The sequence below is a fragment of the Crocodylus porosus genome, unplaced genomic scaffold, assembly GCF_001723895.1.
Source record: "Crocodylus porosus isolate Cpor-Errol unplaced genomic scaffold, CroPor_comp1, whole genome shotgun sequence".
Lineage (NCBI taxonomy): Eukaryota > Metazoa > Chordata > Crocodylia > Crocodylidae > Crocodylus > Crocodylus porosus.
Genome location: NW_017728886.1, coordinates 157642243 through 157658254, shown reverse-complemented (window position 1 = coordinate 157658254; position 16012 = coordinate 157642243). Strand labels below are relative to the sequence as shown.

At 48.3% G+C, this 16012-nt stretch overlaps 1 protein-coding gene across 3 annotated transcripts in view; it reads left to right on the top strand.

Moving 5' to 3' along the window:
• Positions 1 to 9851: 9851 nt before the first annotated feature.
• Positions 9852 to 16012, top strand: part of DEK (DEK proto-oncogene) — a 28540-nt gene continuing 22379 nt past the window's right edge. For 2 of the 3 annotated variants that reach the window (XM_019543910.1, XM_019543895.1), the window contains exons 1-2: positions 9853 to 9966; positions 14310 to 14441. In XM_019543910.1, coding sequence (XP_019399455.1) covers positions 14321 to 14441 — 121 coding nt within the window. In that variant the 5' untranslated portion in view covers positions 9853 to 9966; positions 14310 to 14320. Of the gene's footprint in view, positions 9967 to 14306; positions 14442 to 16012 lie in introns of all 3 variants that reach the window. The other variant, XM_019543902.1, reaches the window with a different exon arrangement.

The window sequence follows — 16012 nt, the reverse complement described above, 5'->3', positions numbered from 1 at the left end:
TGCATTTGGCTCTGCCAGTGGGACAACCTTCCCCAGTAGCCAGCTGGATGCTGGGCCCCCACACCCCTGGTCATGCCCTGCTGGTGCCCCCACAGACTCAGGAGACACCAGTCACCCATTATCAGAGTAAATTATTATCATTAGCAGGGAGTTTTCTGCTGTTAACTTTTAACTTATTCTCAGACTTACTCTCAGAAGTAGATAATCTTTTTGCTCCATTTGACACATGAGGAAATGGAGATTCAGGGAACTTACCTGTGACTTGTTAAAAGCCACACAGTTCATTAGTGAGAGGAATTCTTGGTCCCTTTCTTAAAATATTATTTCAGGTAACCTTGCTTAAATATTTGGTGAAAGTGTGCATTTTTTGTGTCATTCTGTACACAGGACAAATGAACCCCCTGATAAAGTGGCATCTCCTGCATGGATTCAGGGCCTATAGTCAAGCTAAATTAAACGCATGGAGGTTATTTTTCTTCTTACTGTGATTCTGTCAATTCCTACCAAAAGAAAAATACAAAAATACTGACAGAAGAAACTCTCCATACATGAGATAATTAACCCAATCAAATCTATTCAGTGGCTGTGTCAGTGCCACAGAGATAGTAAAATGGACAGAGAGAGAGTTATTCCAATAATTTATCAATAAAGGAAGTTGGTCAAACCGAGTCAAATGAAAAGTTAACAAAATCCTCAGACATACAAAAAACTAGAACTCTTGGTTCCAAAATGATACCTTTTTAGACCAACTCGAAAATGGCAAGAAAATTGTCCTTTTCTGCAAGCTTTCGGGATCAAAGTCCATTTGTCAGGCTCTGGGAAAAGTGTAGATGGTATAAGATGGTAAAAAGTCCCCACAGGTAAGAAATAAACTTCATTTTTGCACAGAGGGAGCTGAAGATGGAAGTCTGTCCCTCTAGGTCCATGAGTGTCTTTGTGAGCTGTGTTGAGTAGCTCTTTGATGTGTTGATCAGGTAGAATTCCTTCCCTGGAGGTGTCAGATGGCAGGCAGGGAGGCAAAAAAAATTCCTTGTTGTTCTGCAGTGAAGTTTAAAATCCAAAATCGGCTGAAATTCAGCATCTTCCATGTTTCAGGGGTGTACTTGGTAGCCGTGTTGGTCTGAGACAAAAAGACATCCAAAAAACTAGAACTATTGGTTCCAACTGACCATCTGACACCTCCAGGGAAGGAATTCTACCTGATTTCTCAGATGATGGAATTTTTTTGTTTATAATTTGTTATTATTAAAATGTGGGGTAGTGATGTACATATGTCTGTCTGTGTGGTGCCTGCTTTAGGCAGGGAAGTCGGGAAGTGGCAGGTGCTGGTGCTGTCTAGCTCAGGGGTTTGCATGTAAAATTCCTGGTGGGAAAGTGGTGAGCTCAAGTGTGGGTGTGCACCCAGAGAATCAACTGGGAAGCATATTCCTGGTGAGCACAAGAAAAAATGTTTTCACCCTAACATATGGCAAGCTGAGATGGGCCACAGAACCCATTGGACCAGTGCCAGGGCTGCAGGGCTAAAAGCTGAAGGGCTCATTGTGGCATGCCAAAACCCAAAGGGTTTTGGCATGTCATGCCAAGCCCCAGATTTCAGGGCCATGCTTCAATCGGAGCACTCTGAGTATCTGTGAGGAAGGGGAACTTGGGGCAACTCCATTTTTTTTTTCATTTTGGGGCAGCTGAGACCATTGAGACCTGAACATGAGCACCAACTATGCCACTGAGTGCCAACTATGAGGGGGCACCAGAACACACCCCAGCAGAAGCTTTTGCTATGATGAGGACGATCCTATGCTGCTTGGCCACAAGAGCCAGGCAGTGCAACCCCACACCCAGCAGTGTATCTGGGGACTGAGGAAAAGGGTGGCAAGTGGAGTGTGTGGATGATGCTCCTCCTCCCTCTGGGGAGTCTTTGTCATAGCAGGCACAGCTTTGCACCCAACAGCATATCTGCCGGGAAAAGGGAGGAGAGCAAACAGGGGACCAGGTGTGGCTCCCAAGGAGCCTTTACCACAGAGGTATTGCCGGCAGAGCTAAGGTGATGATCACCCATCCCTAATTGGGCGGGACAGTCCAGGTCTCCAAGCACTAACCCTGAGATAGTGCAGAGTCACTTGGAAGGACTGGATGTGTTTAAGTCAGCAGGCCCTGATGAGCTCCATCCAAGGGTACTGAAGGCACTGGCTGATGTCATTGTACAGCCACTGGCAAGAATATTTGAACACTCGTGGTGCACGGGCCAGGTCCCAGAGGACTGGAAAAGGGCCAATGTGGTCCCTATTTTCAAGAAGGGGAGGAACGAAGATCCAAGCAACTACAGGCCAGTCAGTCTCACCTCCACCCTTGGTAAAGTCTTTGAAAAGATTATTAAGGTTCATATATGTGACAGCCCAGTAGGAAAAATTATGCTGAGGGGAAACCAGCATGGGTTCGTAGCAGGTAGATCATGCCTGACTAATTTAGTCTCTTTTTATGACCAGGTGACAAAACACCTGGACGCAGGAATAGAGGTAGATATCATTTATTTAGACTTCAAGAAGGCCTTCGATACGGTATCCCACCACATACTGGTGAACAAATTAAGAGGCTGTGACTTGGATGATTACATAGTCTGGTGGGTGGCAAATTGGCTAGAGGGTCGTACCCAGAGAGTGGTGGTGGACGGGTCGGTATCGACCTGGAAGGATGTGGGCAGTGGGGTCCCACAGGGCTCAGTCCTTGGACTGATACTCTTCAATGTCTTCATCAGTGACTTGGACAAGGGAGTGAAGTGTACTCAGTCCAAGTTTGCGGATGATACAAAACTGTGGGGAGAAGTGGACACAGCGGAGGGCAGGGAACAACTACAGGCAGACCTGGACAGGTTGGACAAATGGGCAGAAAACAATAGAATGCAATTTAACAAGGAGAAATGCAAAGCGCTGCACCTAGGGAGGAAAAATGTCCAGCACACCTACTGCCTAGGAAATGACCTGCTCGGTAGCACGGAAGTGGAAAGGGATCTTGGAGTCCTAGTGGACTCCAAGATGAACATGAGTCTTCAGTGTGACGAAGTCATCAGCAAAGCTAACTGCACTTTATCATGCATCAGCAGATGCATGACAAACAGAACCAAGGAGGTGATACTTCCCCTCTATCAGGCGCTGGTCAGACTGCAGTTGGAATACTGCGTCCAGTTTTGGGCACCACACTTCAAGAGGGATGTGGATAACCTGGAGAGGGTCCAGAGAAGGGCCACTTGTATGGTTAAGGGCTTGCAGGCCAAGCCCTACGAGGAGAGACTAAGGCACCTGGACCTCTTCAGCCTCTGCAAGAGAAGGTTGAGAAGCGACCTTGTGGCTGCCTATAAATTCATCATGGGGGCACAGAAGGGAATTGGTGAGGCTCTACTCACCAAGGCGCCCCTGGGGGTTACAAGAAATAACGGCCATAAGCTAGCAGAGAGCAGATTTAGACTGGACATAAGAATTTTTTCACAGTTAGAATGGCCAAAATCTGGAATGGGCTCCCAAGGGAGGTGGTGCTCTCCCCTACGCTGGGGGTCTTCAAGAGGAGGTTAGATAGGCATCTGGCTGGGGTCATCTGAACCCAGCACACTTTCCTGCCTATGCAGGGGATTGGACTCGATGATCTATTGAGGTCCCTTCCAACTCTAACATCTATGAATCTACGAGTCTCAGGTTGAGTGACTTACCTGAAAGGACAGCTCTTGACTGCATCAAGTCCAGAGATGTCAATTACCTCCCGCACTGTTCGGAGAGGGTAATGTATAGCCCCTCCTTGGTGTAGAGGTCCAGAATATCCTGTGGAAAAAAGGATTAGAAATCCTCATCAGTCTCAGTGAAGTCTGTCAAAGCAGTCTCATTGTGACAAGGCATACATTTGTTATACCCACACCCTGTGGTGCTAGTGAGTATAACTGTCTCCTGAGTTTATTTTATGCTGGTTAATGTTGTTAATTGATATATTTTATTCAATACAGGTTTCCCTTGATTTATGCTGGTTCTTTATATGTGAATTTGTTCTTATGCAATGAGCATATTTAGACCTATAATTCGTTACATGCGAGGTAAGTTCACCCTTATGTGATCAGCACAGATGCCCCACTGCCCAAGCATGTAGGTCTGTGGAGGGAGGGGAAAGGGCCATGGCCCCACTCACCTCAGCCTCAGCCTCAGCTGCAGTGGAGCTGGGAGCAGCTGACACCAGGTGCCTGTACCAGGGCACAGTGCAGCCCAGGAGCAGCAGTGAGTGGGGACAGTCAGAGCATGGTGCAGCCCAGCAGCTGCAGGCAGCTGGCACTGTCGTAGCTGGGGCGAGTGCAGCTGTGTTCCCTCTGCTTTGCTGCCTTGTGCTGCTCTGGGAGCAGCACCCTCCCCCTGCCCCTTTCCTAGTCCCAGACCCACTCTCTCCCTCCCTCACCGCCATGGGAACCTATCCCTATTTGTTACATTGTAAAGTGGGTTCGCTTTATGTGAATTTGATTTATGTGCCATTCTCTGGGAACTCATGTACAGCATAAATTGAGGGAAACCTGTACAGTTTTAGTGTTTAATCTTATTGGAGCTATAGTGTGATTATTCCAGCCGTCAGGCTGTGCTGTCTGTTGGTTGTGTTAAGCAGATTGGTCACAAGCACTCGTCCTTCCATCTTAACCTTTAACCCAGTGGTTTTCAACCTTTTTTCATTTGCCTAAAACATTTTGAATTGGAGGTGAAGACTCCTTTGGAAATTTTGAATGGAGGTGCAGACCCCTTTGAATTGTAAGTGTGGGCATTCATATACTTTTGATTGATCAGTCATCTTTCATGAACCCCTTAGACCAAGTTAAAATACAGCCTGCAGGCTGGATCCAGTCTGCCAGAGGCCATTCTATCTGGCCCACGGGGCACCTAAAAAGTTTAGAAAACTAATATTTATCTGCTCCAGGCTGCCTGTCAAAGATAACAGGAGCCAGGACCAGTAGGTCCCAGGGGAAGCTGGCAGGACCCAGTAGAAAGGCCAACCCAGCCCTGCCCCTCCCCCCAACCAGAAGCCTCTGCTTGCCCCAGCTTTCACTGCTTCCACACCACATGGTCTCTGGCTGCATCGCGGAAGCATGGGGTCATGCCAGTACCCCGGGGCCAGAAGCAGGAAGGGGGGGGGCGTCCATGTAATGGGGGGAGGAGGCAAGAGAGAGAGAGAAAGAGTTCATAGGGCGAAACACACAAACACCCCACCATACACATACACCCACACCCCCTTGCACTGCCATACACACAGTCCCACACCTCCTCTCACAACCCAGCCACCCTCCCTCCCACAACCCTTACCTACCCACACCCCAAATAACCACATACCTACATGCGCCCTCACCCCAGCACCCCACACCTACCCACCCCCCACATATCCACAGTCCCCTACAAATCTATACCCTCTTCCCCATGCCTTCCACCCCCCACAGTATACAAGGTTAAGACTTTGCTTTAAGCTATTGTGCAATCACCTCTATATACGCTACACAAATACATGTAAATCAGGACAAAAATGTTTTTTAAATCAAATTAATGAATATTGTAGACGTTTGATTTTTAGAATATAATTTGGTATTTTTCTGGTTCTGAGATGGCAAACCCCATGCTGAAAGGAGTATTTCCGGGAGCAGGAAGAGGGACTTCTGATGACAAAGGTCAAGGGTTAGGGGGTGGGACTTCCAGTCCCAAGATGGTGACGAGGGCAGGGCACCTGTCAATGGGCAGGTCTACCCATGCAGCCCTCAACAGCTTGCCAAAACTTGGTAAGCAGCCCTCTGCCCAAAATAAATGTCTGCCCTTGCCTTAGACATAATCTTTCGACCCCAGGAGTCCACAGACCACAGGCTGAAAACCACTGCCTTAACCCCACCCGCTCTCAGCCAGAATGCCACAGAAGCCTGGGGTACCTTCAGATCCTTTAAAGTGTGCCACAGGGCACCACACAGTCTTAGGTTGATTGCACTGTTAGGTGCACTGCTAGGTTTACAAACATGATTCACAAGATAAGTCCAGAAATTGCAAATAGAAATCCACAGCTGTAGTCTTTCTGAGTTCTTTGCGATAGAAAAAAATGTTCTATTATTTTTCTGTAGTCAAAAAAAGAGCGCAAACTAAGAGTTGACATCTTCCAAGAGCAGTCTTGAATCTATCTAGGGTGTTACCAATAGGATTTCTTCTTGCCAGAGCCCTAAAGGATTGACATGGCAACTCATCTAATATGGTATCAAGTGAACTTTAATAGTAATCCCTAGGCAATATTACAGGTTTCCTCCCCAGAATATGACCTGGCAAGCGGCTTAGATGTTTCAGCAGCAACCTTTGGGTGTACCAGGCCTTGGGTCCTCCACTGAGCATGTCATGTTTGTTTCTGGCTTCCTTGCTGTTCCAGCAGGGACACAGTAGCTCCGTCTGTCCTCCCAGAATCACTGCATGCTAACACACACCTTTCCTTTGTTTGTTCATTACTTCTGTAATGTTCTCATCCCAAATTGTCCAATCCCCTAGCGCTGTCCCAAGCATTCCTATATGGCACACGAGTCCCATCCTACTTTTGTTTATCTTTCCTTATAGGGAAAGTTGCTATACATTGCTCACCTATAGTACTCCAAGTGGTAGCTGTAGCACTTATTTCTTCCAATGCCTTATAAGGTGCTCTGTTCAATTTTATTGCTTAGTTCCAGAAAGGACTGGACTATGGCTAAAAGCCTTAGCATAATTCAGTTTGCCCGCTATACAGGTGTACCTTAAATCTCAAAAGATTTGCTCTGAGCAAACTGAAGTGGGTTTCACACTAACCTACACTGACCTCTCCAGGTTACCTCCTTCTGAAAAATACCTGTCCAGAGGTGTTGGCAGTGAAATTGCAGTGTCCCTACGACCCTGTTATGGTCAGCTCCAGAAAGCACTGGAGTCACTGACAATTTGAACTGGTGAACCAGTTCTGTTTGTGGACATGCTCAGTTGAAGCATGAGTTTTGGCAGGAGGTCTCTGAGGTATTTTGAGAGACCCCAATTGTTACTTTTAGAAGGATAAGTATAGGGCTGCATGCAGCAGAGTGTGCTAAGTACACAGGTGAGTGTTGTGTGCATCCATGTGGTGATTGGTGCATTGTGTGAGTGACGGCTGCCTGTCAGTGAGGGTAGATAAAAGGTAATCATATCTGAGGAGGGGTGTGATCATTCATGTGTGGCAATTGTGAGCGTGACCAGGACAAGTGAGGACCAGGGCAGTCAATACCTTGTCTGAGCGTGAGAGTTGAGCCTATTGATCATCGTATATGAGAGTGGGTACGGACCAAGGTGGTCAATTAGGGTGGCCAACATAGAGGACATTCCGGTTTTCTGCTACTCTGTCCTGTGTCCTCTATTGATACAAAATTGGATGCCTTTATGTCCTCTATTTTAGAACAATTCTAATATTATAAAAGCCAAAGTCTGTCTGTCCGTAATGCTTTATTTGCACTCTGACTGGCTGACAGAAACAGCCAATCAGAGTGCTTCAAGCATGGGAGAGTACTGCCATGATTCCAAAGCTGCGCAAGGACCAGACAGAGGATGGGGGAGCCTAGGCCAGCAGCACTGGCCTCGGCTCCTCCATCCTGCTCCCTGCAAAAGGCAGAATAGCGGTAGCATGGGGCGTTAAGTGGCAGCACTCCATCTCAGCCCCCTCCCCCCAACGTAATTCTTGATGGGCATTTGGCCAGCAGAGGACATAAAGGCATCCAGTTTCGTATCAATAGAGGACAACTGGACTGCCCTCTATGACGGCCACCCTATGATCAATCCCCTCCGTTGTGGCGTCCGTCCCGGGTGAGGTTCTGGGAGGACAATATCCCTGAGTGTGTGAATGACCATACAGGCTGTGGAGCTGAGTGACTGAGGATGGTCAGTGTGGTCCATGTAACTTGAGTGCGTGTTGAGAGAGAGGTGGAGTGCCTGTCAGCATGTGGTGTGAGAGCACCCTGATTGCTCTTTAGCACCACCTAGGCTGAGCATTGGTACTACTTTTGCTTATCTTTTGTATTGTGTAGGTGGGGGCAGCTTGATATTGCTTTGTTACTATTGGACTTTGTTTGTTGTCTACCTATTGTTGTATTGTTGTTTGTCCAGCAGAGTTGTTGTTTATCCCCATCTCAGTGTGGTGTGGTTTTTTTAACCAATTAATAAGGGTTATGCTAGGTGGGGCCTGGCTGCAGGCCAGTACTTAGTGAAAGCAGCCACCCACTGTTCTTTCATTTTACCATTTGCCAATTAGCTAATTGCTCATTTAAGAGAGGGCCTCTTTATTTTTAAGGGGGTAGTTGATCCTGTCCCATCCTATAAATAGCTCCAGCTGAGCTTTTCTAGTCTCATCTCTTTTCTCTTACATGTTCCTATTAAAAGAACTAGGACCACTGGCAACCAGCACACCATGTCCTAGCCCACTTGAAAGTGAGTAACTCAAACAAAAAAAGGAAGAGCCTACAAGCATGTCCATAACTCAGACAAAAGGACACTTTTCATTTCTGCTGTACTTGAGCTTCTGAACGGGGATTCCAGCCAATAGCCTCTTTCTCCCTTCGGTAATTCTTCCTCTCAGCGCAGCGTATCTGAAGGCAAGAGGCAGTGGGGCAAAGCGTTACCAGTTTCCACTACAACTTGTGTAGTTAATTCCTCTAGAGCCCCTGCTCTCTTTGGAGAACCCCCCAAATGTGCAGAAGTTGGTAACTTTTCCCCACAGGGTAAGAGTGGCCACTTCAGGAGAAAAAGAAGCTTCCCATTTTATCCTGGGATGTCCAACAGTGATTTTGTGGCTGTGAGAGCTCAGGGGACATGCAAGAAATAAGGATTTTGGAGGGCAGTATCTTTTGTTGGACCAATGGCAGCATTGGTATCTTAGACAAGCTTTTGGGCATGAGGTATCCTCTCTTCATGACCCAAAGGAGGGAACCAGAGGCCAGAAGGCTTGTCTACCCTCTCCCAACTCTGCAGTTGGCACAGCAAAGAAAACTGCCTCATAACCTCTTTTCTTCTCTTCACAGGACCTTGCCCAGGAAGGAAAGGATGGAAAAGGGCTTGTATTGTACGAGGCTTGAGCGCCTCTGGCGACTACCTCCTAATTGTATACCGGTTTCAACTTAATGCTCAGGGGGTGCAGCAGCAGAGCCTCAGGGCTGGGGCTGGAGCTGGCCCAGGAGATACCTACTCCCAAGTCTGGCCGCGGCCTCGCGCTTTGCAGCGACCCCGAGACAGATAGTGCACCCTCTGGCTAACCGGCACCGTTGCCCTAGACAACTCGCGCTCCGCAAAGGCCCCGCCCCCCGGACTGCAGCGTACGCGAACAACACGCGCCCCAACCTCCCGACACCCTCCGAACGCTCCTGCCGCGTTCCAAGCAAGCAGCTGCGCACGCATCCTCTTCCTCCCACCCCATAACCTGGGGCGCTGATTGGCCACGACCTCCGAACGCTCCAACCCTCGTGCTCTTCAGCCGCCTTTCAAACAGGCAGCTGTATACGCAGCTTCACCTTCACACCTCCTACTTTCCTCTCACTTTAATCTTCGTCACCCCCTCCGCCCCGGATCCTCGGGCGCTGATTGGTCGCTGCCACCCAACGTTCTCACGCCCCCTTCCATTCAGGCTAGCGCAGCCTTCCCCGCCTATCCCGGAACCCGGGGCACTGATTGACTACTACTTCCGCACGCTCCCGCCCTCACAGTCCCGCACCGCCTTCCAAGGAGGTAGCTGCGCGCGCAGCCTACCCCTGTTTTCCTCCCCCTTCAGCCCCCTCGGAATCCGGGGCGCTGATTGGCCGCAGCCTTCCCGCTCCCTCCCCCCGCTCCGAGAACCCGCCATTTTGAAAACACTGTCGATTGCGCGAGCGGTAGCTCGGCGCCCTACTAGTCACTTCCAGCCGCCTCAGACCCGCCGCTAGCGGCTGTTACCGCCGCCGGGCCGCGCCCAGCTGAGGTGCGTGTCGCGCCCGCCGCCGCCATCATGGGTCGGGGGCCTGCGGGGCCCGGCCCGGCCCGGCCCGGCCGGAGCAGGGGGCGGGAGGGTCCGGTGTGAGGGTAGAGGCCGCCCCGGCGCCGTTGCGTGCGGCTTGGGCGGGGCACCCGGGCCTGGCTCGGCGGGCAGTTAGCTCCGAGCACCCTCCGCCGGGAGTAGCCGGGTCTTCAGTGTGCAGTGATGGCACTGGGAGCTCCAAACGATCGTGTTTGCTGAAAAACAGTCGTACGCTGAAAAAAATAGGCGGATAACGTATGCAAAGACGTCGTCTCCTTATTTATTTTCTGGCGGTAAGGCGCCAGTGAGGAGTGAGAGCTGAGCGGGGGGGGGTCAAAGTTGAAGCGTTTGTTTATTTTGAAGCAAGCAGTGGTAAGAAAGTGCTAACAGCAGACAGTTGGTTGAGACTTTGAAAGTGATTTGGGTTTTGCATGTCCTGCATCAATGAGCTGTGTCAAATTATCCTGGGGTTCAAACACTTTTACTGCTATTGATCGTGTATCATACGAGGGTTGAAATTATTGTACAAATACAATGATTATTGCTAGAGGTGCACTGCTACGTTTGTCTGGTATCAGACTGGCATCAATATAAATAAAACTGATTGAATTGGAAATCAGCCTAATTTCGCCAATAAATGGCTGTGCATACATGCAGCTGCAGCGCAGCACATAAGCAGCAAAGAGTGCAGCCCAGCCCCTTGGAGAGGAGCGCAGCTGAGCAGGGGCTGGGGCAAGTACTGCCCAGCCAGAGTGGGTGCAAGACAAAGTTGTGGCTTGTCTGGGGGGTGGGGCAGCTCCCATCACTGCATACTGCTGGTCCTGCGCTCATCTGGTGGCTCCTGCTACTCATCTGGGAGGGCATGGGAGAGGGGTGTGTGCCCTTAGATCAGGGCGGAACAGTCTGGGGTTGCACAGGGCTATTCCCACCCCATCTCACGCAGATCCAGGGGCACACCCCCGCCCTCCTGGACAAATGGTGGGAGCTTCCAGGCCAGTGGCTCCCGTGCATAGTGGTCCATGCCCCCCCAGATGAGCCATGGCTCTGTCCCACCTCACCCTGGCTGGGCAGTGTTTGCCCCAGCCCCACTTCTTCACTGCAGGGGGCCTTGATCTGGTCCTTTTCCTCCCCCCTCCCTTTCTACCCCACCACACTTACCAGGTGGAAGCAGCTCTTCGAGCTGCCAGCCTGGTATCGGAAATCAGATTGGTATCAGCTGACATGCCTTCTTAAAAAATGTCTATCAGTATTGGACCCAAAAATTTCTATCAGTGCACCCCTAATTACTGCACACCTAAGAACACTGGAGCAGCAGAAGGGACCGGAGAGGAGCCGGGTGGATTTTGAAATAGCATCAGCTCACCTGAGTGAGGAAGTTGCAGTCCCTCTGGGGCAGGGATTCTCAGCCGGGGATGCCAGGAGAGCCTGCCCCTAGGTGCCTCAGGGCTGCAGGGCCATAGAGAGGTCAGGCAGGAAGGGGCCCCCAGAGCTCCTCTCATCCAGCCTCTGCCTGAGGCAGATCCTCCTCAGCCAAAGCGTCCCATACGAACCACTGTGTAAACTCCACTGGAAGTGGACTGTCCACTGTGATGCAGTGTGGGCCTCACACCCCAACTTGCCTTGGATAAAGCAGGGGAACCACAGCAGCCTGAGATGCAGTTATCCCCAGCCAGCCCATCCCTTGTACACCCATAGTTGGGCCTCAGTAAAACTGTTTGACATGACACGGGACATAATGCCTGAACCTGATTCAGGTAGAGAAGGGAGATGACAGGAGTTTGCACCACAGTAAGCCTTTTCGGACTTATAGCCCCCTTTGTAACTTTGAAGTGAACAGCATCTCTGTTTTGGAAACCAAGCTATGTGTTACAGGGCTTACCTGCATGCAGAGGTGTGGGGGTGGAATTGAATAGGCAGGGACCAGCCTGAGGTTGTGATGATCTGCTTATTTCCTCACTGCACCTTACTTTTCTCTTCATACTCCCCAGCACCCTTGGATGAATCTGGCACCCCCATGTGGCTTGGGACCCTGGTTGAGATTTGCTATGCTAGGATGTTTTTTAGCTGATTTACTGCCTTCTCCCAAACTCTCTTGTGCAAATATACCAGAACCATTTAAAACTGACTGGCCTTTCTTTAGGAACAGAAAAGCAATTAGGCATGACTTGAGGACAGTGGTTCTCAACTTCATTGGACTTGAGGCCCTCTCCATATCTGGTGAATTGAGTGGCATCCCACTTCCATAACTCTTATATATTACAGTGCTTAGCTTCTGGCAGAGGAACTGGGCAATGGGAGTAGGAGATTTTTCAGGCAAGGATAAGCCTGAGCTTGACTACTTTTCTGCTTACGTTATCTGCTTATCTCCTCATACCTCAGGACAGCTTTCAAAGGCTCTGGTGGCACCCCAGGGTGCCCTGCTAGTCTGGCTGAAAGTCATTGCTTTAGGAATGCTGCAACTTTTGCTGTACATTGCATTAAACCTTAACAGCTTCAAGATACAACAACATGAGATTAATTGCAGTGTAGACTGATGAGATTTTCTTTAGAGTAGGGCTTGCATTATTCTGTCTTCAGGAAAATAGAGAAACTTCTCTTTCCCCATTTCATTCACCCAAAGAAATTTTGGATGAGATTTGTTTTTACTTGAAAGCTAAATGAGGCCTTTTATCTATTGGGAGTGTAGTCCATTCATAGCATCTGACAAAGTAGGCAGTTGCCTACGAAGCTTACGCTTCTCTGAATGAGTTGGTTTCTAAGGCCCATCATGATCTTCTGCTTGACTTAGTTCAGAGCAGGGGATTTCAACCTTTTGTAGTGTAAGTACCCCTGGCGGCTGAATGCCGCGGGGTGGTTAGTGTACAGCTGAATGCTGGGGTTGTGGGGGGTGGTACGTAGCTAGACATGGAGCAGGGAGGCAGGGATGGAGCACTGCTGCTTCCCAGGAGCAGGGCTGGGGTGGGGAAGCTCACTGGGCTAGGGTGAAGGCAGTGGTGCCCCTCTGCAGGGTGGGGAAGTTCACCGGGCTGGTGTGTGGCAGTTGCTGTATGTGAGCTTCCCCACCCCACGGGGGTGCTGCCGCTGCCACCCCAGCCCTGCTCCTGGGAGGCAGCAGCACTCCATCCCTGCCCGCACATACCCCGTAGGACCGATCCAAGTACCCCCAGGAGTATGCATGCATACCTCCAATTGACAACCCCTGGTCTAGAGACTTCTTTTAAAAATAAACTGTTTCCAGTATGCTGATAAATATTTAGAGCCAAAATAATCACTTAGATCATTAGTCTTGCCTGTATAAAATAGGCCAGGGGATAGCATACAAGTGATGCTCCTTTTGAAAAGAGCTTTAATTTTTCCACAGTGCACACTTCATTTTCTCTGTAAATGTGCAGCTTGATGTATTTAGTACAGTGATTCTCAACCAGAGTGCTGTGGCACCCTGGGGTTCCCTGAAATGCTTTCCACGGTGTTGTGGCATGTCGTACAATATTAGTAGTGTTAGGTGTGCAAACACAATTCACAAGATAAATTGAGAGATTTTAAACAGGAATCCATTGTTTAAAAACTCCAACCTCTCGTGGCCTTGATAGAGAAGAGCTGCTCTACTATTTTTAGTCAAAAAATGAGTGAAAACTCATTTTTTGCAGGTTTCCTTAAGTTTAAAAAGGTTGAGAACCACTGATCTGGTGTTTCACGACATAGTATTTTGCTTGCTTGACCAAATCCAGAATTAATTTTTCTTCCAGCATCGTGAAAAGTGTAGTTTCTTAACGCTTGTATTTTCTTAGTCTTAAAACTTACAAAGGAAAACCAACATACGTTAATGCAATGTGCTTGCTTTCAGTAGGTGTTACTCACAAAGCACACAGCAAGACTTTAGTGTTTAGAAGGATTTTTAACTGTGCTGTCTGTTCTAAGTAAAATTTAAAATTAACTGTAATTTGGTGGGGGATTTGTGTGACTACAGAATGGCTGGCCAAATTTGCATTGGGAGATGTGAAAAACGTGCATTTCTCCTGTGATTGTTGTTATTGTTATTAAGAACTTTATTCCGTCCTATTCAGAGAGGCTTAGAGCAGCTCACAAGAACAAGCAACCCACAAGATAAGATGCAACAAACTAAAACCCCACTTAACACCCTATAACACTCTGACCCTTTTGGAAGTGCTTGAAAATGTGTTTTGTGTCATCAAATAGTCAGCAAGTTTCCTTGACTCTACCCTATAAAGCTATCTGATAGATTCATTTAAAGAAGTTCTTCCTGTGCTATAATAGGGTTGTCTGTGGTCCCCTTTTGTGTTCTGCAGAACAAACAGCCATGTCGTCTCCTGTTTCCTCTAAAGAAGATACAATGCCTACTGAACAAGCTGATGAGAGAGAGCCTGAAACTGAGAACAAAGCTGAGGAAAGTGAGGAAGAGGAGGAAGAGGAAGAAAAAGGTAAGTAGAAGTTCACAGGTTGGGTAAGGTTTTTAATTAGATACATACAAATGTATGGTTATGAGACTATTTACCAATAATTAGTTTAGGTAATTTATTCTCGTGCACAAGTGAATATACTGGGAGAATTCTGAAAATGAGAGATGGTATGATATTTTCATATATCCCTGAATTTTGAAAATTGCTTTTCTTAACATTAAGTACTGAAGTCTAAGTGGGAGGAGAAGAGCTTTTGAATGTGTCTGACTGTATTTGTAATGAGCATGTTGCATTTCTACATGAGGTGATCTCAGTGGTGGATTCTGCATCACAGAGGAAACAAGCACCAGCTGAATTACTGTACTTTACCTAGAGATAAGATGTTCTTGGTTGGCTCCTTGTCTTCAATTTTGTGTTCTGCCTCTGAGTCAGTCCCACGTTGGAGTATCACTGCAGTTTTTTAACTTTGGGAATGGCAGATCAGAGGCAGCAAAAGCTACCAAAGGTGGATCTCTAGCTCATACCTGAACAAAAACGTTTCTTGTCTTTTGTCCTGTTTTGAGTAAAGGTTCAAACTAATAAAGAAGCTTTCTCTGTTGCTGGGGAAGGAGATTCCAGGGTGCCATTCCCTATACTTTTTCCTCCTCCAGCTAATCCTTATGGACATCAAGGTTTGATCCTAGTAGCTGCATACATGCCCAGACAAATACAGCTTAGTTATGTTGCAAATGGGAAATACTGATCCAGAATGGCCTCAGGTTCCGGCTGTTCGGATTCTTAGCAGCTGGGGGCTGTGCTAGCAGGGCCACAGATACCACCCCCCTTCCCTGACTGGGCTCCCCTAGTATTCTCAGGCTGTGCCATACTGCTGCCCCCTGGGGCATGGACAGGAAGTGAAACCAAAAAAGGGAGGCGCAGTCTAGAGCTCCCCACCATGAAGGCAGCAGCAGCTGTGGGGAGCCCAGGAGCCACAGATTAACCCCTTGCATGCCACCTGTTGGACAGGCCTGGCCTCAGATGATTGCTGAGAACCAAGATGCTTTGCTCAGTTCCAAGCAGGAGAGCCTTTTCTTTTGCTGCTTGTTTCTTGACAGGATAGAAATCTGTTGGCAAGAATTTTCTAAGAATGTTTAATAGCTCAAAATCACATGCAAGGACTAATCGTTGAAAATAGTAATGTTCTTTTATGTGTGGTAAAATCATAAATTTAGTGGGTGGATTTAGGAATAATAGAATGTATGTCTTATTGCTGGTCAAGAGTAATGTATGCTTGTTAAGCAAATATGTTTGCAAAGTGTATGCGTTTGTGTTTGGCCATCACATGGTCCCCAAAGACTTTAAAACAGAACCACACTGGAGCAACAGAAACATTCAGTGTAAACGACACTACACGGTTGTGAATTGTGAAAAATGCTTCATAGCTGGTAGAGTCGGAAGGGACCTGAGCAGATCATCAAGTCTGACCCCCTGCCATGGCAGGAAAAAGTACTGGGGTCAGACGACCCCAACAAGGTATTCATCTAGCCTCCTCTTAAAGACCCCCAGGGTAGGAGCCAGCACCACTTCTCTTGGAAGTTGGTTCCAGATCCTAG